The following is a 25,564-nucleotide window of genomic DNA, read 5'->3' on the forward strand; positions in this document are numbered from 1 at the left end:
TAAGCCTCTAATATTTTTATTGCAGATGTTAAATAGAGTGTTTTACATTATCTTAAATACAACTTATTGTGTTTGGATAGCGTATAAATTAAACGCTCGTACGTGCTCTCATTTCGTCCAGTTTTTAAAAAAGGATTCCATTTACCAAAGTAAAATTGTTTCCGTCTGCCACAGCATGAACCCTTTACAAGGCGTTTTTTTTTCTCATACGAATCGAAAACACTTAAGAAAATATTAATTTGAATTAGCTCACACTCTATTAAGACTGTTCTCTCCGTTTATGACAAAAGCATTTGATACTAGCAGCAAAATGGTAAATGTCAATAACAATGCTCTCGCTTGTTTTCAAATAAAGGTAACTTGATAGTTAAACAAATCACTAGAAGTGATGCAATATGTAATTTAAAGAAGATACTTCGTTAAGTGATAAGTGCTAGTTAATACCTCACCACTAATTCATTACCAAACTACAAAATTTTACCAAATTTCATATTGCCGTTAGGAGATCTCTTAATAGGTCTGCCTGAAACAAATTTACTAAATAGTTTCAGAATACAACAATGAAAAGCTCGCCAAGTACAGCTATCGGCATAAACGAGCCGTTTTTCAGGTACGTTGTTTTTTGTTTCTTTCTTTGTTTCTCTTCTGATTTAATCGATTACGGAAGTTTAATTCATATCTATCCAAATTTTGTTATTCTGAAACCGATTAAATTATTTATTATTGGCATCCTTTAAGAATTAATTAATTGGGTTTGTGCTTTTATTATTATCATTTTGTTAATCAAGGACAAAGCTTTCACACATTCTTCTAATATTAATATTGAGAGAAATTTAACTAACACAAGCGTACACTTAGTTTAGCACCGAGAGGTGACGATTATTTACCCTAACGACGGTCACTGGCACTTCTTCCCAATCCCTTAGCTGAGGCCTTCTTTGCAACTTCCTCACTTGGTTCTACATCTTCATCTCCGAGATCTTCAACCTTCTTTGCAACTTCCTCACTTGGTTCTGCATCTTCATCTCCGAGATCTTCAACCCTGGAGTATTTTGCCTTGTCATAAGCGCCCATGTCAAGAAGTTCCAAATATGTCTGAAAAGAAAGTAACAAATGAGAGTTACACATTAGCCGCACAGCGTTAAATACAGTAAAGTCGTGCTGAAAAGTGCGATCACTTCCCCGGCGTACTGAGAATCTCTGTGGTTTAAAGTCGCGGATATACCAAGCGAGTTTCTTATTTCCTCTCTGAAAATAGTGAAGTTGCAAGTAGGTGAATAGAACTGAGCCGATTTATGCCCTGGGGACGATCACAACCGACGTAGATATCAGAAGCAGCCAACAAGTTGAATTACTCGTAAATGGCCTTACGGGCTGCAAAATGTCTCTCGCCAGGAGTATGAAAGGTCTCAGCTGAAGCTTTCATAGAGCGAATGGAAATAAAACCAATGCTAGCAAATATTGCTTCCAACATATGGGGGCAAGGTAAGAAGTTTGAAAAGTTGAATAGTCTTTAAAATGCATAAAATATTGGGAATTTGTCAATTCTAGAGACAAACCTCTTCACGAATGTATGTGTCCATTCTTTGTCGCAGGCTTTCAAAAGGAGGACGGAAGTCAGGATTTCGATTCCAGCACCTTTTCATTATATCATACCTGAAATTTAAAAACGATGATCTACTCTTAACTACTTACTAATGGACTATGCGAGGAATACCAATAAGGTCCTCATACAGGAAACTGTTGTTGAAAATAGTATAGGCAATAGTTCAGATTTTTTTTGGGACGTCGAACATATCTGCACTACTTCACTCGCTCTGATGTTTTTTAAATACATTTTGATGTCATAATTGTCCACGCCGTATCTCAGCTGAATGCGGTATGCTCCTGGTTGACATTCACGTAACAGAAAGCTTCTGATTGTAACCCAATTGTTTTATTGCAAAGATTTCAGCAATGAGAGCGCTAAATGTGTTGTCTTCGATCTAAGGTTATTTTTAGGAACACGATGGTATCATACTAGAAAAGTGCGACTCACAGTTTGTTGTCAACATGATCGGGCTTTGGCATCTGATATCCTTTTGTGACCTCTGCAATCACCATGGCTTCTGACCATCTGTCGTACGGAATTCCTCCTGTCAATGCATAAGGACGAGTGTATGTCACATTCCTGAATGTATCAACTCTACAATGACCGTGGCTGAGAAACATTGTTCCTTCTCGACCTCTTTGTATGAGGGAAGCCATCTGCATGTACATTTACATAGCTTGATGATGCTCAAATCAAATTTTGCTGAATGCAGTACTGCAGTTTAATATTTCCTTTTTTCGGTCCGAGTTGATGTTAGTCTCTGATAATTGAATAATGCTTAAGCCATAGACTTATCATTTGCTTTGCATTTACTGAGATTAACAATCAAAATAGCTTGGTGAAACAGAAAATTAACTCTGAAGTGTAAATTAAAGTGCTATTTAAACCCATGAATAACCCACCGGGCGTTAGCCCTAATAAAGGGAAACAGGGAACCACACGAGGCAAAGAAAAAATCTTTTGACCTCGGTGGGAATCGAACCCACGACCTCCGGATTAGATCTACCGTTACTCTGCCGACTGAGCTACGAGGTCGCACAGAGAAAGTCGGGGACGATTTAGGATGGTGATCATCATTCAACATTCAATCAAAATAGCTTGTTACATATTAATCTATATATATATATATATATATATATATATATATATACACATATATGTATGTATATATATATATATATATATATACGCATCGGTTCTCTGTTACTCAGAGTTTCGCGCCTAGGCGCTCGTCAGTTCTGTCTGTCTAAGTTCTGTCTGACGAGCGCTTAGGCGCGAAACTCTGAGTAACAGAGAATCGATGCGTCCTCTTTGATTCTTTCACTTATATATACTCAGCTCTGCTACCACAGCATTGAGCACTTTATGCCAAGTAGACTCTGCTCCGACATTTATTTATATATATATGTGTACGTATGGCCAAGAAGTATGTGAAAACAAATCTTTATTAAATAACAGTAATTAAAATAGCATCACTTCTAAAGCGCATGCACATTGCTGTTCTAAGCGTTAAAGGTATTGATTGAAAATAAGTTAGCTTACCTAGGGTAACTATCTCATACAGAACGATTCCATAGGACAACCTGACGGGAGCATATCAGAAATATTCTACAATTAATCGCTGAGAGAACTTCGGACGTGAAATGATAAAGAAAAATCCAAAGGTGATAGGTTCGTTAGGTTGGCGGGTTGATATACATAACTATACATACACGTCACTCAGGGTGGAAAGTCCAGCAAGCTCTCCTAGCAGAATCTCTGGTGCAGTCCATTTGATTGGCAAACGTCCCTGGAAAATCAACCGATAAATGATTTCCGTACAAAACTTATGTCTCTTTTTTTTCAAAGCCATCTTTAAAAAATATGAAGCTACATAACGTAAATATGTTAAAATGTGAAAAGAAAGCTACATTTGTCGTTCCCTTATCGGTCAATCCAAGGTTAGCCTTCGTAAAGCGGTCACGGAAAACAGAAAATGTACCTTCTTTCGCGAGACTTTCTACGAAAAAAATTAGTGAAATTGACAAATCCCGATGCCCGGAGTACCTATCCTGTTAAATAACTAACTCTGTTTTGTTTTGCTTTTTTCTTGTAAGTCAAAGTGAGCTATGAAACCCTGTTGATAGTCCATGTACATTAACTTTATATAGAGAATATGCTAACGCTTACAACTCGTTTCCAAAAATAACCGCACTGAAGCAACAAAAAAAGTGTTTTCTACCTTTTTGGCATTTCCATGGCCATACTTGAAACTTTGATATGCCATACCAAAGTCCGTCACTTTGCAAACATAGTTGTTATCGAGGAGAATGTTTCGAGCCGCCAGGTCACGATGGATAATCTACCAGAAGATAAGAAGCCAGAATATAAAGGTTAAGAAACGATAGGTTTTTATAGTACAGCGGCGAATCCAACATCTGAGTATGTTTGAACGAAAAAAAGGCTCAAACTAAGGTAGCCCTATATAATGTTGTAATGCTGACAAAACCAAGATTTCTACTTTCTTTATCAAAAAATTGGATTTTTTTACAACTGCGAAAATAACGATAATGATAATAATGATAAAGATTATAGTCATAACCATGCTAATAATCATAATAATTATGATAATAAAATGAAATTTAGAAGTAGTAAACCAACAGAGGACCCTTTGTGTTCCAAAAAAGAAAAAGACAAAATTATTTAATCTTTACCTTTGTTTCTTTTACAGATTTCTAAGGAGTTCCATTTTTATCTTTGTTTTGTTTTTTTTAGGTGTCGCAATAAGGTTTTATATATGTATATAGATCGCTCTACTCCTATGTATTGAGCACTGTTTTACGAAAGTCAAATTTATATATATATGCGCTATCAGTGCATACGCGACCTTTGACAATTGCATGGGTCTGTTTTTTTACGCTTAATTTTACACCGTCACAGATAATCATAGCTGGGATTTTTTGAGGCGCAGGAACCGAATTATTATGAACCTTATTTTCGTTTCTTTTGGCTCTTTTTTTTTTTGACATCTGCGCTGACCTACTAATGTCAACAAAGAGGTTTATCTAACCCAAAAGCACTCATAAATGTTGGCGAAAATCCGAGCTATTGAAAAATAAAAAGTTTAAATCTCTGAAAGATTTTTCTGAGTTAGAATTGACATGTGACAAGTATTCTACTTACACCTCGCGTTCCAAGGAACACCATGCCGGCGGCGATTTGTTTGGCAAACAACACGAGATCGTAGTTGTTCAAATCCTGAGCTCTTCCCTCACCAAGATAAAACCGATCCCTCACTCCTCGGCATTTTCTGAGGTAACCAAGTAGGTCACCACATGGCAAGTACTCCATGATGAGTATGGGGTGAACTTAAGTGACGTATCAAAGATAAAATTACTGATGGCTTTCTTCACAAAGCAGTTTAGCTTACACGAAGGACTCATTCTTTTAGGATCTACCTTCATCAGAATTTACTTTCAAAAATTTGCAACAGGTTAAAGGGAGAAAGCCGGTTAGCCCCGTTAACGAGATTTCAAGCTATCCAACCGAAATCTTAATGAACTGTCGATGGATACATACTCTCGAAGAGAAACAGTCTGTTTGCCACAAAAAAAAATAGACGAACTTGGCTCCATTAACATCCTAGTTACGGATCTCATGTTAAGAGCTCTCAAGAGGGTTCATTCAGCATTTATAGTATCGTTAATAACATATACTCAGAAAAGATGCTGTACGCTTAGTACTTACTTTCTGTCGTAACGCAGCCCATGAACTTTACAATGTTTGGCGAAACGTTTTCACCGATAAGTTTCCCCAGCTCAATTTCTCTCATCAAACATTTCCTTCCTTCCTCTCCAGCAGTGGCTACAACAAAAGTATACTTTGATAGAGACACATTCTGATTAATACACTTGTTGCATGCAGGTTCAAGCCAGAAAGAATCCGGTAGAGTTACAAACCTTGCATCTTCTTATTACCGTTTGGATGATAATTTTCGCAGCTAGGAGATTGCCCAACTCACTGACCTCAGCCATGGCTGAGTTGACTATGAGTATAAAGGCCGAATTGGAACCAGTTGAGGTTAAATCCTACCAATTTTTCTTACCTTCTTTAGTTTTGCCGTCACTTCAGATGCTTCACATCTTCCATTCGGTAAATGTCTTTTGCCAGCGAAAAGCACCGTGTAATCAGTCTGTTAGACTGCCCACTCCCACTCGGGATAATCAGTCACTAGTAAGTGGGGAATAGGTCCAAAGGGAGAAAAAAATTCTTCTGGATTCAGCAGCGGATCTCCCCCCCCCCCCTCCGGAGGAGTGGGGTGTTGCGGATATTAACCCATACTAACCCCCTTCTAACCTATGCTTGTGACCTTTTACACTACTTGTTGGAAACAAGAATTATTGCAGGACCACTTTTACGATCAAACTGGTTGATTATCTTCTCTGTTTGTTTGCTCCCCCCCGCCTTCTTCTATTTTTTCCCGCGCGTAACCTTGAGTGAAGAAGATGGGGGTGTGCGTGGGTCGATAAGTAATTTTGGACCACGCCTTCCCCCCCCCTCCCCAAATGAAACATTTTGATAACCACCCCAGAGATCAACATATGTATCAATAGAACAAATTGAAGGTGCTTACGCGTGAAACATTTAGCGGCCACCGTCCGATTTCCAGGTTGTCCATTTGGTGAACTCAGGAGAGCTCTCCACACGGCTCCAAACGCCCCTCGTCCAATGACGTCTTGTAGCAGGACACGGTTCACCGCAACCTCCCACTCATCTACCTCTGCATTCAATAGCTCCATCTGAATTGCCTGCTCTTGGTCAGGACTAAATGTAGAAAATCAACCTTGCTTACTTTCAGGTTCAAAACAAAGAAAAGTGATAAAAAGAAAAGAGAAATCAGAGAGTAAAAAAATTCGTTTGCCAGGATAACTTGATTGGCGAGATAATCTCTCTTGCCGATAGTGAGAGAACAATGTTTTCATTATACCAAAAACATAAATTATTACAAAACATATTAGTAATTGTTGTTATTTAAGTACACTATGTCAATCGGATGTTTGTTAAAACCAAAAAAGAAACGGTTGGTTTTAAAATCAGAAATTTTACTTATTTAATTAAATTTTTTTTTGCATTTCGATTTTTATTTCAAAGTATTAAATCTATGGATTAATCTAACTGAAAATATATGGAAGGTACTAAAGAGATAAAGAAATTAAACAAAGGAACTAATGAAGCTGATTCTAAAAACACATAATGAATGTTAATAATGTATCACAAACACGATGAGCACGATAAAAGTAATTACTGCGATATGATTTTTGTTATCGTCATCATGCAATGGGGGATTTTTTTCCCGATGAATTTGATGAATGGAAGGTAAAGTAGTTGACTTACAGAGCCATAGCTGCAATTCCAAATAATGAATTAAGGGAGATAAAGAAGGAAAATCTTTTCATTAATTTATTAAATCAAATATTCTAATAAAAATTCTGTGTAGTGGCAGGAAATTTGAATCTGCACAAATTAGGAGTGACGTGATATTTGCTGAATTTCAATTATTATCAATACATATACAAATGTGAAAAACTCTGCAATTAGCAATTTTGGCCGCACGCGAGTAATTCTTCTAAAAATATCTCTTCTCTTAGACTCGTAGCTCAGTGTTCCCCATCCCCCCAATAGACATGTTTAATAAGTTTAAACATTTCCTTCTTTTACTTTCAGACAAAGCAATCTGAAATAACGCAGAAAAATGGACGTCACCTGTCCTTCGACGCTTGCGGAAATACCAGGAAATTAGCGAAATGACAACCGCTGCCGCCACTGATCCGCCAATGTAATACCATAAAGTGTTGAAACTTTGCACTTGCTTAGCTAATTGTGTAAGGTAGATAAATGACCATTAGACAAATCTCGACGGTAGTAAAAGTACTAATAAAATTCAAGTTGTTTGAAATAGCTTTGCCCATTATTTAACTCGTGATTGACACCTGCTCTTTGAAAGGAAATACCTGAAGTTCATGGAGCGATGTAAGGTTATTTCATGTAAATGGGTCAGGTGACCTATATTTGTTTCGTCTTTAACTGATAAACAGTTTTCATCTATTTGAAAATATATTTCTTAATCAGTAAAGTTGTATTTTCTTAAGACACAACGGTAACACCAACTTACCTATGACGTTTATTTTTACAAAGGAACCGGCAACCATACCGGGCTTGTTACGTGCCTCACAAGAATACACACCACTGTCCTCCTTCACAACTTCAGTTATAGCAAGTTCACTCATTTTTTCATCGAATCGTGTATGAATCTTTGCTCTTTCGGGTGGTGAGTTTCCATCTTTTTTCCAAGTTACATTTATTGTTTCTTCGTTGACGATGCAGGCCAATGTGAGATTGTCACCTGCTGTGAGTGCTGGATACTTGCCTGGAACAACTTGAGCAGAGGCTTTTCCTACTTAAAGAAAAAGGCAATAGATTAAAATCGTGGTCCACATTTGTCACCCTCAACGTCAGCAGCAGTTCAGTGTCAGCGTCACATCGTCGTCATCGCCATGGTTATCGTCGGCATCATCATCACGGTCAACGGCAGCGTCAGCGTCATCGCAATCGTCATGGCCATCGTCATCGTTATCGTCATTATCATTAAACTTACCGTAAACACGCAGTGCTTTGCCCATTACTTAACTCGTGATTGACACCTTCTCTTTGAAACGAAATACCTGAAGTTCATAGAGCGATGTAAGGTTATTTCATGTAACCATTTACATGAAATAACCTTGCATCGCTCTATGAACTTCAGGTATTTCGTTTCAAAGAGAAGGTGTCAATCACGAGTTAAGTAATGGGCAAAGCTATTCCAAACAACAACAGAAAATAAAGCAAATACAACTAGTTCCTCTGCAACACTGCGTGTTTACGGTAAGTTTAATGATAATGACGATAACGATGACGATGGCCATGACGATTGCGATGACGCTGACGCTGCCGTTGACCGTGATGATGATCATTAAACTTACCGTAAACACGCAGTGTTGCAGAGGAACTAGTTGTATTTGCTGTATTTTCCGCTATACACTTGTAAGACCCTTCCATCCCTTTTGTGACGCTTAAAAATTCCAGGAATGATACTCCATCGCGATTTATACCAAATGGCAGCTCAGCATCATTAAAAACCCAGACTAATGTTGGTGTTGGCACACCTGAGGCTCGACAACTGAAGTTCACAGAGTTTCCTTCCGTAACAGACTGGTTGATCGGAGGTTCTATAATCTGGGGAGATACTTGAATTAAAAAAAACCCAAAATTAATAAGGTTTGCATAGTCCATTTCAACCCCATTTAGCCAACCTTTGATAAAACGACGAAACAACAACAACAAAACATCAAAACAAAAAAAGTGATGTTCAAGCCTATTTTTGACTAAGGTCAATTTTTTCGAAAGGTTTTCTTCTCGTTCAGCATAAAAATATATTGTTTAGCCTTAAGTTGTCCCATGAGTCCCAGTAACATTCATCCGTTTCTTTTTGGTTGTTGAGTGTGATGTTAAAACATATATGTTCAATGAATATCAGTTTCATCTTTTAACAATATACATATACATATTTATAATAAAGTTCGAATGTAACGCGCGCTGTCATTGGTTGAAAGAGCGTGCTCTATGAGAGTATAGAGCATAGAGCGTAGCTACAGCTGTCACGCCATCTGCCAATTGTACTGTGTTCGAGCTTTTCCGGGACTTCTTTTTAGCTTTTTTCCGATAATTGAAAGTGAAATTTCGGAACTGAAGCGAGCCGGCAAGTAGCAACAGAAGAATCAAACAAAGGTTTGTAAACATACTAGGCGCCGTAATTTACGTTATTAAAACGTGAGCAGATACGAAAATCCTCAAAGGAAAAACAAAATAAACATTCCGAGTTTTAAAGATTTTCACGCTCAGTTAAATTGCAAGCTTACGTACGGTAATAAAAATCAAACACAGCTAACATTCGAAAAGTATATAAAGTTCAGTGTTCAAAAACAAAACAGAACAAAACAGAAATGATGAAAAACATAACCAAACTGGCATAATTGTTAAAATTCATACTAATCATGACCGTGTCTGAGCGAATATGATCATGCTAAGTTCATCGCGGCTCGCTCATCATGGCGATCTCCGGTCATCACAGTAAAGCAAGCCTCAGAAACTACATCAGCCACCCTTCGAGTGAAAAAATAAGAGCTTGCTCTGATATCCTTTCCGATACGTTGAGTGGAAAGTCACATAAGTCACTGCAGCCGAGTTTTGCGGCGCTGCCATCACGAGCGATCTTCATGTTCCGGTGAATTTGGCTGTCGTTCATTCAAAAAATACTCGCCTTGAACAGTTTGTTTTCGACCTTGTCATGTGAAAAAACTCGCGTGTTTTTATGAGCCATAATTCGGCTGAAGTTCACTGAACATTTCACTTCAAGATTCTGTATTAGAGACTTAAAAACTTCAGGCAAAAGTGTTAAATTCGACTTGCCGAACTATTTTAGTTTGTAAACTATCGTAGAATGCGAACTTTGATGGTTTTTGAACTTTGATGGTTTGACACTTTTGACAGCTGTAGTCTTGTACAGCCAATCAGATTATTTGAACCATTCTAACAAGGATTCTTATTGGCTTATTGTAGCGTGCTTTATGAGAGTATAGAGCATGCTGACGACATTGTTGTTCGCTTTGGAAATAAAGTTTGTTTTGAAAATTGAAAGTAATGCTTGGGTAATTTAACCGATTCTTTATTATAAAACAAATAGAGAGCGCTCAAGAAGTGGGAAGAAACACTCGAATACGTCTCGTGTTTCTCCTTACACTTCTTTCGTGCTCTACCTGCTTCCTGCGTGCTTTATAACCGAACAGAGCACAGTCAAGGCTTCTCTATTTGTTAAATAACATATGCATTCTGTAATGTAAAAAGATAGGAAATCCGTCATTTGACGTATCCAGATTGTGCGTTTTAACATTAGTTTAGGGATAAAAACATTGGAGTGGATCACAGGATTTTCAATTGGTCACGGATTTAGCTTCATTTACAATCTGGGTGTGTGTAAGTCAGAATCAACTCTACGTGATCAGGTACCCTTTTCTAGGAAAAAAAGAGTACTAATGTTGATAATTTAAAACAAGTGATATGAATGTTCCTTTAAAATCTCTCTCCAACTTCAATCCTTAATATTTAGGTAATGATACATTCAAAGCCAAGTTGATGAACTACCTTTAACACCTATGAAAATGTATCATAAGATCATGACTCCTTAGTTCCTTGGTCGTCGATATTTTTAAAGGAAATGGATGAAAAGAGAGAAAAAAATAGGTCTATTTAAATTTTGCTTAAGCTTAAAAAACATACGCTTTGGTAAGTTACAAGTTTGATAAATGACATAAACTACAACATAGAGTTTACCTGTGACATCAATCCAGAAGGAAGAGTTTGCTTTTCCATAATCATTCTTAGCAGTACATTCATAAAAGCCTTTATCTTTAAACTTCGCTTGTCTAATAACTAGGGTGTTGGTTTTATTAAGTAGCACTCCATCCTTGGTCCAGTTGACATATACTTGTGGGTCACCTCTCAAATAACACTCTTTTGTAAATGTGGAATTAAATGCAATGATGAAATTTCTTAACTCATCACTAACACGGGGTGGAACTGCAAAGTAAGCATATAAATACAAATTACAAAATTATAAGCCTCCCCCCCTCCCTCCACCCGCAAAAATAAGAAATAATAAATATAAAAAAACTAATAAATAACAATTTAAAAAAGAAGAAATCGATGCACCATTTTGTGATCATTTCAAACAAATGCTTCCAAAAACCATGTTAGTCAGGCTATATTACTAGCTTAGCCATGAAACCATCATATTTTTAGAGCAGGAACAAAAGAACAAGTGTAAAGACTTTCCAGTTCTTCGCAATAAATAACTAATCAAGTTGTGTAAAGAAATACTGTACACTTGACGAACACACCTTTTACAGAAATGTCAATGTCTTTGGTGTCAAAGCCTGCTGCATTCTCTGCCTTACAAGTGTACCGCCCTTCATCCCCCTTTGTTATCTCAGAAAAGAAGAGAGACAAACTCTGTCTGTGCAATGTATTATTCTTGAGCCAGGTGATCTGTGGTTCAGGCCGACCCTCCACAACTTTACACGTCAAGTTCACACTGTTTCCTTCTATGATGAGATTGCTTGCTCCAGAAATATCCACTTTTGGTCGAACTAGGAGGTAAATAAAATAACATGTCCTCGGAAAATCGGAGGTATTCCAATATCATTTACACAGAACACATTAAACGCCATAACTTAACATAATGAACATTTAATAATGACACTAGCGCTTTATATGAAATATAATCATTTGTCAGATCGCGGACATAACTTCGTATTGAGGTCTACATACTCCTATTATCTCGGACCAGTTTACGAAAGACAGAAGGCGCAGCCATGGAGAATATGGTCTACCCTGTTATCGCTATAGAGTTTTAGGAGCAATCGATAACCTTATCACCCTATAATCTTGGTTCGCGAAAACGCTGATAGTTTGCTACAGCATTTGAATAACCGAAAGCATTCCATTCACTTCACTGATGTTATAAATAGTAACAAGTCACTCGCCATCCATGGGACTGCATCTTTAAAACAAGAGCCCGAGGTTAAAAGATTCCCTGTGAGTAATGCGAAGTTTACATCAGCGGGACATGCAGTCCTATGCAAGTAGTGGTTAAACGAGTAATATGACAGATCGAGAGACGACATGCTTAGGCAAAGGCCTCTGCAGTTTCAGAAGACACCTGGAAACCACCTGCTCTAGACTGAAGTAGAGTACATTGATTGTGATCCCATTATTATACACGCAGGGTAAAAGAGGCCATCCACGTAAGACTTTGCATGTTACAACATAAATTGGACATTGGGGTAGACATCCCGGAAACATGGATGCGGACCACAAGAAACACAGAACATAATAACTTTGCGACAGTGGACTCCGAAAGAACATTTAATCAAAGTGTGGCAATCGAGGCCTGTGTGGGATTCTAGCCAATCACAGTCAAACAGAGTGTTCATAAGGTCATGCATATCTACCGACCTTATAACACGAAGAAGACACAATATGCAGTCAAAAGTCACAATCCACATCCAAAGTAACTTAATTGCGAGATAAACGATTATAATGCAATCAGAAATTGAATTCGTCACCATGACCAACCGAAGTCGTTTTAAGCACATTACCAGTTTGAAAAGAAACTATAAGCTTCATCAAAGGGCACTTACTCTGAGTTATGGCGAGGATACTACATTGTTGATAAATAACTTAAGTATAATTTCTTTTAACAGGACACCCTACTTTAGAACAACCGTAATGAACAAACATATCCACGATAAAATATCGCCTCGCATGGCTGCGGATATGAACAGCGAAAAGGTTTTGAAACTGAGTAAATTAAATTCATTACATTTGAAGAACTGACTTTATGACTTTCTATATATTATATCATTGGTCACTCACTTATAACTGTCACTAATATATTTTTATCTCTGCTTGTGACCCTCCGTAGTCCTTTACTTTGTCTCATGGTACAGGTAAATGTTCCATTGTCTTCAGGCTTTACAAAACCAATACGCAGGCTGCCGTTGGATACTTGAGAGAATCGTTTCGGGTCTAAGGACTTTCCTCCTTTCTTACTCCAAGAAATCAGTGGACTCGGTGTTCCATCAGCACTACAGCTTATAATGCCAGACGTGTACGCAATAAAGGTTTGTTGGTCCAACGTCTTTTGAGTAAATCTTGCTGTTGAAAGCAGTAATGAAAAGCACCAATATCATAGCTATACTGTTGAAAAGTCAGAAGTGTACTTGTCTTACATGGCAATGTCCTGCATGTTAAGCCTATTTCTACAATATAAAAAGATGTGTTTTCATACCATTAATGTAGACAATGTAATATTGAACATATTCCAATCCCTGGCATTCATATATTCCTCCATCAGATAGCTGCACGTCATCAATGAACAGATCACCATTGTCTTCAGCCCTGATCCTTTCAGAAGTAGAGTTTGTTATTTCAAGCTTTTGCATATTAATGACCCACCTAGCATGATTGGTTTTACTGTATATAGAACAGTGAATCTTTTCTCTGTCACCAACATCAAAATAGAGTTCATTTCTTTTCAAAAATTTCTTGTTTTCTGCAAAAAAATAGTTCAGTTTAGAAGATTTTATAAAAATAAATCAAATTTTTTGTACTTAATACTACAAGAAGAGATAGAAAAGTTGAATATATTTGCCTGTGCTAAAGCTTAAATTGAGAAATGCTTTTAACAATGTCGTATTTTAAACTTAGTTACAATACTCCAAACAAAATCCTGTTAGCCATTAGGTAACCCTTAACTGAAGTCAGGTGATCTTATGAGCAGTCATATCACCTTCATGAAAGTCATGTACACCCTAGCTAACATCATTTCACCTCAAGACCAAGTTGAATCAGCTATAAGGAGGGTAAGTTCTTAAAGAAACTGTGACGTTGCGTCGGTGGGGAAGTATAACACCCGCCATGACGAAGGGCTAACGCTCGAAATTTAGCTTTGGAACTCTTTACGGGGGCAAATTTATATTATCAACTCGGTTGATAAAATCAAAATCATCTAAGTCATTTTAAGTCGACTCATGTTACCCTTAAACCAAGTCATGTCAACCTTAACCCTAACCCTCCACTTTAGAAGGTCAGTGGGAAGAAGAAAGACAATCACGAAAATCAGAATAACTAATCAGACCTAAAAATTTAGTTGCTTACTTGGTTGACACAACGCTTGAGAACCATTGTCATCCGCTTGACATTGAGGTGGAATGTTTAACTTTCCATCGATGCGATCGCATGATGCAAGTTCAAACTCCTCTCCAGTGCAAGAGACATCGGACATTGCAAAAGGTATTCCCTCAGCCTTTATATCTGACTCAATAAATTCCGCTAAAGCCTCTTCAAAGCCAAGTTGACGACAAATAACTTTGACATCATTAAAGTCCCATTTATTCTTACATATCTTTGCCCATTTCCCCTTGTAAAACACTTCCACTCTTCCTCCATACTCCACATTTGCGCCATTCAAGCGAACAGGAACTTAAGGAATAACAAAAATTTTAATCCATTAAGATGGAAAATACTGGTTATCAAGAATCAAGAATGCCTTTAAATCATGAAAGGATAAATAGTTCATGCCAATCTAAGTGTTTAGTTTTAAGGGAAATTCTAGGTGTAAATTAATCAGTATTCGTACGTTGGATGTATCGTTCTTTGTCCGATGTAGTTCACGACCTTTACATAGTTTCCTTGCAGCGATGTTTTACGACGAACCTCTTTTACATTGCTTCGTGACTGTGCTTTAAATTGTGAAACAAGATTTTTTTAAATAAATGTTGGAACATTCAAGACGTGTCTTCTTACCCTAAAAGCGTTTACTTTAGGCGAACACAATAGGGTGATTTACATTTTAAATTAGAACGTCATTTTTAAAGCATTTCTCATGCAATTATCAAGAAAAAGGCATTTAGTTAAGTATAAGTAGGGTGAAAATTGTAAAATTCCTTAGTTTCACGAAAGAGAGAGAAAAAAGGAAACTAGAGGGATGTTAAAGTTTTAAGGAAACTTAGTGAAGGGTTTGGAGGTTGTGAAGTTCATGAAACCGAAATGCATAACTGCGCAGTTAGGTTCTTCTTTCGGCAGCAATTCAACTGTAATCGCCTCAGGGCGTGAACAAACCCGCCAGATTTTTAGCGATACATACCTTTTTAGAACCTAAAGATACCCGAAGATGAGCAATCATTGATCTCGGGAAAGTTTTAATCACCGGAGTGTGAGTAAATCTATCAAGTTACCATCTTTGGAGATCATGCGGATATTAAATGAGTGCAATTCATTATTACCTTTGCAAATTTGTTGTTTATTTTCCAAGTTGTTTTGACATCTGGTCGGAATGGTACAGTTGTAGTCGGTGGACATCTCTGAAGCATTGCCACGTTCTGCGTACCATGTGTAATTAGCAAAGACGCCGTTGTCATAATAGCCCATGGCCATACAGGTTGAATTTTCATCTGCTTCATCCCATTGACTGGTACAAAGCTTTTTCCAACTGCTGTTTGAGAATATCTTCATTGTACCGACAGATGGGTTCTTCTCTGTTTCAAATCGCAGGGGAAATTCTTCAAATATTAAAAAAAAACAATAGATAAATAAGGATAACAGTAAACAACGTGGACTAATTAAGCTTAGGTAAATTCTTGTGTCGATGATGTCGCCATATAATTATCTAGTAACAGTAGTCCTTGCATTGCTGAAAGATTTCTTTTCAGTTTATGGTGGAAGAATTTCCTGTTTAGCTAAAATGATTTTCTTTGTTAGCTGGTCAATGCCAAAACTGAGGCCTCGCATTGTCAAACATATTTCTTGTCAGTAGATGATAGTTAGCTTTACCGGCTTGACTAGAAAGGTATTGCTCACGGGCAACGAAAAGAAATTCGTAATCGCCATTATGCATATAGTGCAGACTTCTTACAGAGTGATCACAAATATCAGCGAAAACTTGTGCCAAGAATTTATTACCTATTGTAGTACAAATGATAATGGAGATTTGTTTTGTTTCTTTAAGGAAAAGCATGGTGAATTCCGTACAGGTACAGAGTTTGTGCATTCATGAAGGATTTCTGACTTATAATGAACTCCTGACTTTTGATAATTTGAGCATTTCATATACTTTGCCTGGATGATTATGTGATTAAAACTCAGAAGTTCCATTCATTTTTTCTTACTCTAACTTTTATTCCTGTATTTGTTCTTTTTTGTTTCAACAAAGAAGTTTTCATCCACTGAAATCAGAAAAGCTGCGATTTGTATGTTACCTTCTTGGCAACTGGACATGTTGCTACATTCTCTCAGCAGTGCTCCGGTCCCATCGCAGTGTTTCCCGCCATATGCTGGTTCTGGATTGGCGCATTCTCTCTGTCTGGTTTGTATACCACCAACTGGCTTGGTACAGATACTCCAGGAGTTCCACTCACTCCAGCCACCATCCACTTACAAAGTTTTAAACAAAAACATTTGATAAACAACCATAGAAGACATGTTTGGATCATTTACCCCAATAAAGTATGTAAGACAGTGGTGCAGTCTCTATTTCTACCTTTCTCTATAATTACTTCGAATGCTCAAGTTAACATTTGGTTACGGTAAACTCATTAATTTGGTATTTGGCGCGATGCCGAAGGGTTTGCTATGAACTTATCGAGACACGCTTCTGAGAGCAAAAACATAACTCGAGAGTGGTATTGGTGAGGGCCAGTGGGTTGGGGTCCAAGCGAGCAAGATGAACGTGAAACACTGGGAAGGTGTCCGACATGGATGGGTTGACGGCTTCGTCTTGACATGGGTTCTGGATAGATCGTCTGCTAAATTCAAGAGAGAACCTTTTCTATACACAATGGTAAAATTGTAACGCTGTAGGAAAAGCAACATCTTTTGCAGACACTTAGGTGCTAAGGCGAGGTCCTTCTTGAAGATTGACTGAAAGAGTTAGTGGTCTGTATAGACTCTGTTGGATTTTCCTAAAAGCAATTCCTCGAATGTGTTGAGGGCTTCAACAATAGCCAGGTATAGCACTCTTCGGTAGTGATTAGGCCTTTTGCAGTACGCAATGGGTCGTAGAGAAGACTCGTCAAGGGCGCTGCTACTGTGTGGTTTAATGGTTTGTAAGAGGGCAGCTCCTTGGCCATAGTCCGAGGCGTCCACTTGAAGGATCAGTGGTGCAGTTACGTCAAAGTATGCCAGGCATGCTGCACAGGTGGCTAGGGCTTTTGCTGAATCAAAGGCTTCCTGGTGCCTTGTTGACCACAGTAATGGCATGTCCTCTTTGGTGAGGTTGTAATGAAGTTGGGTGACGCTGCTAAGTTCGGAACAGAATTTGGCCAGGTAATTAATATCCCGTAGGAATCGGCGCACTGCTTGCTTTTCGGTTGGAGTGGGCATGGTGATCATAGCTTTAACTGTGACAGGGTTGGGCTGGAGGCCATCTGTAGTGGTAACATGGCTCATGAAAGTGGCTTTGCAAATAAGGAATTTCATCTTGTTGACATTTACCTTGACATGACGTTGTTCAAATCCCTCAAGCACGGCGATAAGGCTGCGGTCGTGGTTGATTCTGGCTTCTATGTTATTGACGCTGCAGCCAGGGATTAAGATGCCGTGAGTAATACCGAAGCTTAGGAGGCCATCAAGTACCATATGAATTTGGCGCTGCCGTTCTTTTGATGCAGAGGATATGACTAATGGTAGCCTAGTCCATCTGTAGCAACCCCATGGTCTGAACATTGTGGTAATCAGAGATGATCTTAAGGACATAGGGATGGTTTGCCTGTTTACATCTATTCCTTCCATGCAGCTAGTGGATGTTTTCTTCCAGGGTGGAGATGCTGTACTTTGGACATCGAATGGCTTTATTGAGGGTCTAAGAAGGGTCTAAGCAGCTCCGTATTTTTCCCGGTTTGGTTGGGGTTGGTTTTGGCTCTCGGTTGAGATACCCTTACTAGCTGGCCAGTGGTTTCATACGCATCCAGGGCCGCTTTGATTGCATCCAGCTTTCAAATGGGTTCACATTGAATGGGGGCATGAATGGGTTTGACATCTGGATCCAAGTCGAGATCGACGGGTAGGCTGAGGAAGCCCAGACCTTGAAAGAGTGAGGTTCAGTTCTTGGAAATGAGTTCCAGAGTTCAAGTCCTTAGTGTAGGCCAGACTCGCATAGACGTATCTGGGGGTGGTAAAGGGGGCCCAGCTGCTGATTCCTGATGGCTGTCAGGTTCAGTCAGCAGTGGTTGGGGAGGGTTACTTATGGAGCATTTCATTATGAAGTCCGCATGCATAGTCAGCACATCAAGTGCTATGCTTGCCTCTGTACTGAGTAAGGCTGGTTGGTCAGTGAAAATGACTAGGAAGGTGAGGTTACTCGTGAAGTTACCTTTACTGGCTTGGGGGGTAAGTTGGCCAATGGATCTGGTTGGTGGACTGTCATAGGGTGGAATCACAGTTTTGGATGGTAGAATCTTGGCCCAGGATATGCTGGAAAAGTAGCAGGATAGAAGAGTATTGCAAGAGGCTGCGGAATTTATTTGGAAAAGAATTTGCACTCTGCAGTTTGAGACTGGTTCCTCCAAAAGAAGCCAGGCGAAATGGCCTTTCCCAGAGGGTGGGGCCGTTGTAGGGACGCCAGTGTTAGGGGATTACCCGCTTAAGAGGGTGAAGCAGTTCTAATACTGTATGCCTTCCACGGGAAGGGTGTAGGAGTGCTCTTCTTGTTCCACCAATCTCATGTATTCCCGTCTGGGACCCGGTGGGGTAGGTGTATGGGAGGCAGGTCTAGAGGCTCCGTTCTCTTTGGCAACCTGTTGACAGAAGCCTGCAAAGTGATCAGTTTTGTGACAACATCTGCAAGTGTGGCCTGAAGCTGGGAATATGTCGCGGTAGTGTTGCTGCATGCTGCCACATAAAAAGCAATATCTGTTAAGGAACGTTCCAGGTCTTGATCTGCCCGGAGGTTTTTTGACCAATTCGTGCGCTGTCGTGGAGGTGGGAGAGTGAACTTGTTCTTCTGTGGTGGAATTAGCCAAAAGCTTGTTTGTATGTTGTGCCGCTTCAATATAACTTGACTCACCACGAACGCCGGGGTGAAAGGGGGGTCCTCAGGTTTCCGTTGGCCATCTCTGTAAAATACATCTTTTCGGAAGCGACTGAAGGATTCATTGAGACCGAAAAGAAACTTACCCCTCCTAAATTCTTGCGCGTTTACGCCAAACGATCATCACCCGACAGCAGTACGTATAACGGTTTCTTACGTTGAAATGGAGGTTTGGTAGCGGTCTTGCATCAAACTACATGCACCAGCGTAATTTTCTTTGATTTTTTGAAGCCAAACTCAGTGTTTTCCAGCATCATCGTTCGATATCTTAGAAGTGATTTCGATGTGCAAGGTGTCCCATTCAGTTGAAGGAATTGCTAACTCGAAGGGTCTCTTAGCGACGATGTAATGGTCCTCAATCTCGGTGATTCTGCTTTTAGCGGGATTTCTATAACCTTCGAGTAAACATTAATCATGAAATCTGGTCTCCCAGTAACGGTTATTGTCACGGTCTGGTCGCACGGCTTGTACATCGAGGATAGACTTTCCGTGCCTCGGCATAGTGCAATTGTGAAATGTTGGTGAAGGTTTGAGATGTTGCCGAAGAAGCTATTCAATGGTGCAGTTGTGTCTACGAGAAGCTGGTTCGCTGTAAAAAACGGTCCTGACACCATGTTAAGCAGTATACTTTTCTAGATTGAGGAAGAATAAGCACATACGCAGCCATGATGAACTAATTTATTCACACCCCAAGCACGCGTTGATACGGGAACTTTTGAATGTGGTGTAATTATGTGCGAGTAATGAAACGGTAACATGACATATTCTCTGACTCTAAAAAATCTGGCTTTAACAGCGGAAGCAGAACAAAAAGCATAAGACACAAAGGGCGTAGACACACTTTAAAATATAGGCTTTGAGCCAAAGAAAAGGAGACAAATGAAACATTCCTAACATATCTCTCAAATTCATCCCAACACCCGTGACAAACGAATGTAAAATTAGACAACAACTCTTGCAAGATTTTGAATAATTTGCAATTTGCAAGACGAGTGCACCTCCAAAACATCTTTCACGGATAAAACAAAGAAGCACATCCGTTTCATTTTAAATCCAACTGGATACCACCGGTTCAGCCTTCTATTGCCCATGAGAGCGACTAACCTTTCAGAGCGCCGATGGTGAAAAACACGCAGAAAAGGGTTAGTGAGATCATTGACCGAATGCGTCGGGGCAAACACATCGATGACATGACGAACAAATGGCTTTCACAAACTCCTAATCCGCTTAGAATACCAATATTCTATAAGCTCACGATAATACACATGCCTATACTGCTCGGTAGACCTTTAATCTCAGGATGCGACGGCCCCATCGAAAAAAATCATCTTTTGTGTAGACACTGCCCCAGACTATAGCGCAATTGCAACAATCCTATATGAAGGATGCCACTGCTTTTCTCAATTTCATAGAAAAAACAAAGGTAGGCAAAGATACTATTCTAGTGTCAATGAACGTTTCTAGCTTGTACACAAATATACCTCAAGAAGAAGGAACGAATATTCTATGTGAAGCATACGAAAAGCTCAACGACCATAACGCACCGATCCCAACGCATTACCTCAGGGAAATGCTTGGCTTAATCTTTCAAAGAAAATTTGTTTTAATTCAATGAGGAGAACTTCCCTGGCCCAAACGAAAATTGGCAATGTCATTTGCCAATATTTCCATGGCGAAAATTGAAACGAAATCAATCCAACAATGCGAAACCAGGCCAAGAGAATGGAAACATTACATTGATGACGTTTTTTCCCTTTGAGATTGAAACAGGGAAGAAGTAGATAGTTCTTATTAAACGAGCTAACTATTTCCACCCTGCAATCAAATTCACGGCCGAAATATCAGAGAACAAAACCACCTTCCTCGATACCACAGTGTTTAAAGGAGAGAGATTCGCAAAAAATCCAACTTGGACATCAAAACCCATTACAAGCCGACCGAGACCTTTCAATTTACGCACTTCGCCACATGCCACCCACCAGGCGTAAAACATAGTTTCACTGAAGGCCAAGCAATCAGATTGCTTAGAACAAATGAGCTCTCCGAAAGAAGTATCAGAAGAGTACCTTTTAAAATTCAAACAAAGCTTCAAAGCAAGAGGGCACCTAGAAAACATCATAGAAATGTCTCTGTCAAGGTCAACTTTGCTTCTACGCAATCGGCTCTTACGTATACACAAAAGCCAAAAGGTTACAACGTACCACTCGGCAGTTAAAAATTTAAAACGAATATCGATGGAACATTGGATTCAGCCCTTGCTGGAAGCAATCTTTAAAAAACCTCTGATCGTCTTGTACAGAAAGGGAAAATCACGCTCGTGAGAGCAAAAATATAATTTTAAGGCTATAGTGCGACGCGACGACAAAAGCCATATGGGGAGTCCGTGCTAGTCTGTTCTCACCTTTATTCTCGGCCTTAGAAAACCTCGAGTGACATGATTTAGGCGCTGCTCAGTAATTAAAATAAAAATTTCAGCATAAATATGAGACCCAACGTTAAAATGAGAAAACAAAGTAGGCGTTATAGCTCTGCAGGAAGTCATGAATCTCAAGTGAAAACCTCGAAAAACATTTCAAAAATGGTTTTCCATTGGCTCATACAGTGAAAAATGGGCATATTCCTGTTAGGATGCAGCGAAAGTGAAATATAAAGCTTAAAACGGCGCGACCAGTCAGTTAAACTAAATTTTATAAATAGAAAACTTGATAAATGTTAAGAAAATAACATTTTTCTCGTTTTTGTCGCGGCATTCTAAGCGTCCTCCTCTATTCCATTAAATCAAAGGCTTTCGATAACTTAAAATCTGGGATATCGTCTAGTATGGCTTTATTTCGCAGGGTAGCAAAATTTTAAAGTTTTTCTATGGTTTTACCGTGATAATAGTCGATAGTGTTTTGACCAATCAGAATCTACGTTTTCTCTAAGTTCTGTCATTATGTTTAATTTACCGGTTAATCTAAACTCGTTTTTTAAATGTCATCAAAGCATCATTAAAATATTTTTTTTATCCTTAATCAACTTTCTCTTTTATGTGGTTTGAACTCGTAGATCTGGTTTGCAATATGAGAATCGTCTTCACCTATGAATTTTTGTAGTAACGAAATTGAACATTTGTTCAAATCATGAACCATAACTCTTTTTCCTTTATATGAATAAGAACTGTACCTCCTTTCACTTCAATCCAAAAGGTTGATTTCTTGCTTCCAGTGGGGTTTTTAGCGCTACATGTGTATTCGCCAGAGTCTTCAAACCTCGCTTGAGGAATCGTGAGAGTGTTCTTTTTGCCGCGATTCATCCCATCCTTAGTCCAGAGTACCTCAGGTGTGGGGAATCCGCTTAAAGAGCAATTGAACTGAAGAGGTGAATTGTATGTAACCGACTGATTGATGAGCTGAGGATTAATTTCAGGAGGACCTGGCCATGGAATTAAGAAGCAAAATTCAAAAAAGGTGAAATAAGAGAAAAAAAAAAAGAACAGAAAATGAAAAGAGTAACCGGAAGAGAAAAAGTAAAGTTAACATTTACCTGTAACTGTAACCTGAAAAGCTGCTTCACGTTTCCCTTCACTGTTCTTAGCGCTGCATGTATATTGACCAGCGTCTCCATAAGTCACTTGTTTAATGGTGAGCTTGTTCGTGGTATTAAGTAGCTTTCCATCTCTTGTCCAATTCACCTCTGGTTGAGGAAAACCCCTCACAAGACAATCCACTTGAAGGGTTGAATTAAGTTTGACAGACTTCTCTCGCCGAGAATTAATTTCAGGAGGACCTTTATTTTTGAAAAGGAAAGTAATGATTAATGTATAACTATTGCCCATTCCCTCCTCTATCCTTTCTTTTAACCGTCGCTCACCCCCTTCGTAAAAGTTTCTTCTCATCCCCAACTCCCTGCTGTTGTAAAAATAAAAAATGGCAGCGATAAGAAAATACTAAGAATACTAAGCATTCGCTCGCCAAAATCGCGCCTGCTGTGCAGCAGGTGCAATGGTAGTCTTTTCGTTTTACGACTGAACAAAATTTCCTTCGTTTTGCGAGAGAAAATGTAAATATAGCATCTAATCAGAAATAATAAAACTCCGGCAAAAAAAGTGTTGTTTTGAAGAGTGAGGTATTTAATGAAAGGACAGTTGAGGAACATTTTTCAATTTCTAAAACAGGAAATTAGTTCAGTCTTTTACTTTATCCTCATGGATGAAACCACTTACATTTACAAGGCCGTGATTCCTGAGTTCTGGAACAGTTGAATTCTAGAAGTAAGGTTATTTATATAATTTTTTAAAAGTAATGATGATTGGGCCTAAGTCAGCCTTTTTTTTTTTAATACAGAGAAACCATTTATTTAGGAGAAGTATTGAACTTTCTGCCAAATTGTCCACCTAGGGAATAGAGAAGCTGACAAACAATGCATTTTTTTCAATGCAACTTAAACCTACATGTTTGGTTATCAATCCATTGCCCAAGGCGTAATACCCATGACTTTAAATGCAGTCTATTTTGCCATCAATACTTAAGAATTTCTTCATTTCAATAAAAGCTTATTAATGTACATGCAGTCTTTTGAAGCTGTAAAACAATAGTGAAGACCTACAAACACACCTTTGAGTTACAAATACTGAAATTTTCGTCTTGTCACTTACCGACTCTTTGCCTGTACTGGCCGTGGCCGCACTCTTTGCAGCCTCCATTCCACGATGACCAGGCCATACAACCTTTGAAAATGATACGTTGTGGGAAAAGAGTCATATGTGAAATCACTTCCTTGCTTCCCTCTTTCATAATCTGAAGCTTGCCATAAAGGATACTAAAATAAATACTTATTTATTAAAAGATTGATGCCTTGCCGTTCCCGATCTCGCCTCATTCGTGTTCTCCCAAGATCCTGCAGGAATTTTTCATTTAACCCGGGAAAATGCCAATTTTTTCTATTTATCAAATAGATGGCTGTGCAAAAACATTTTAAAGAAACAAACTAGAATTTCAATATCGTCAGCTTTGAATTCTAAACTTTTGCTGTTAAAGCTCCACCAGAAGATGGCTGAGGCCTGAGATGTTGGAATTTAATCCTTGTAATACTTAAAAGTTTGTTTCTATGCTAGCCTATGCACACTGATATACTGATCTACAAAGAAACACTCTATCTTTCCTCCATTTTTCTATTGAGAATTATTCGTTTGATGAACCATCTTTATTATGCCTACTGATAAATAACAGTTAAAACATGCCTACTTACAATCTGTTAATAGTTAGGATGAGGATGTAAGGCGAACATGAAAAGAAAGATTGCACATTTAATAAGTAAATAAACAGCTTAACCATGTATACACACCACAGGCTACACACACCATACTCTTCAAACATGTAATCAACTGAGCATGCACTCACCCGCTTATAAATCCGGAAAGAATATCATGAAAGGGAAAAATAATTCAAACAAAGACATTTATTAATCTAATCATTTACTTATTTATTTTGAACTTAGCGCTTTGTTTGCTACGTTAACGCTCTCTGTTAAAGTAAATTATCAGATAACAGGTTTTGTAAATCAAACAGACAATGGGCTCCAACCGACATCAATGATATCTAATGATGATCACACAAACGTCTTTCATTATAGGACCTTGGTATTGGCAGGCAGACATCAATTATTGTCATTACATATTATGCTAACACAGCTACCCACAAAACTAACATCGTTTTCAATGAAAATATTTCAATAGTATCAGCGATCGCTAACGGTCATTGATATACACCTGCGGATTCCCTACCTCACAATAAGATTACCACTTGTTGAGTTTATATTGACACACTGGAGTATACTTTAGTTACAGGAACGAACGATATTGATAGTTACCTTCAGGTTTTGCTAGGCAAAAAGGACGAGATAAGAAAAGATGTGCAGTTAATGATACAAATGGCATAGCCCAATTGCAGTGCCACAACTAAATTTCTAACTCTCTTCGTAGAAAGAATCGGTTTCCAGTAATCTATTTCCCCATTTGAGGAGAGTATTAGCGTCTATTTCCCAGAGCAGGATCCGACATAAGACAATGTCTCTAAAAGATAAACGTTAAATTTTGTGAAGGAAAGGGTGCATTTCTTAATTCAGTTTTAAATTGAAAAAGTATTCTCTTTTGGTAAATAAACGTTGGCGAAGCTAAATTTGTTTTGATTTTGTCCCGGAAAATGCAGCAAATGATCCTTTTCAAATCTCCAGACAGAGACTACGTCTATAAACTTTGCTCCTTTTTTCGTTTT

The 25,564-nt window shown here is 38.6% G+C and overlaps 1 protein-coding gene across 1 annotated transcript; it reads right to left on the minus strand.

The window, feature by feature from the left end:
- Positions 1-24,013, minus strand: LOC113681446 (fibroblast growth factor receptor 1-A-like). The gene is made up of 22 exons (XM_089205893.1): positions 23,947-24,013; positions 22,836-23,078; positions 22,476-22,724; positions 16,483-16,656; positions 15,511-15,786; positions 14,384-14,707; positions 13,515-13,778; positions 13,100-13,381; positions 11,563-11,811; positions 10,997-11,242; positions 7,334-7,444; positions 6,965-6,974; positions 6,204-6,394; positions 5,318-5,434; positions 4,754-4,938; positions 3,813-3,932; positions 3,304-3,380; positions 3,134-3,174; positions 2,039-2,135; positions 1,560-1,656; positions 988-1,095; positions 1-933 (listed from the first exon to the last, which is right to left on the minus strand). The coding sequence occupies exons 1-22, from the start codon at positions 24,011-24,013 to the stop codon at positions 889-891; spliced, it is 3,573 nt and encodes a 1,190-aa protein (XP_089062019.1). The 3' UTR covers positions 1-888.
- Positions 24,014-25,564: the final 1,551 nt, after the last annotated feature.

The sequence above is a fragment of the Pocillopora damicornis genome, chromosome 5, assembly GCF_964200805.1.
Source record: "Pocillopora damicornis chromosome 5, jaPocDami1.2, whole genome shotgun sequence".
NCBI lineage: Eukaryota > Metazoa > Cnidaria > Anthozoa > Scleractinia > Pocilloporidae > Pocillopora > Pocillopora damicornis.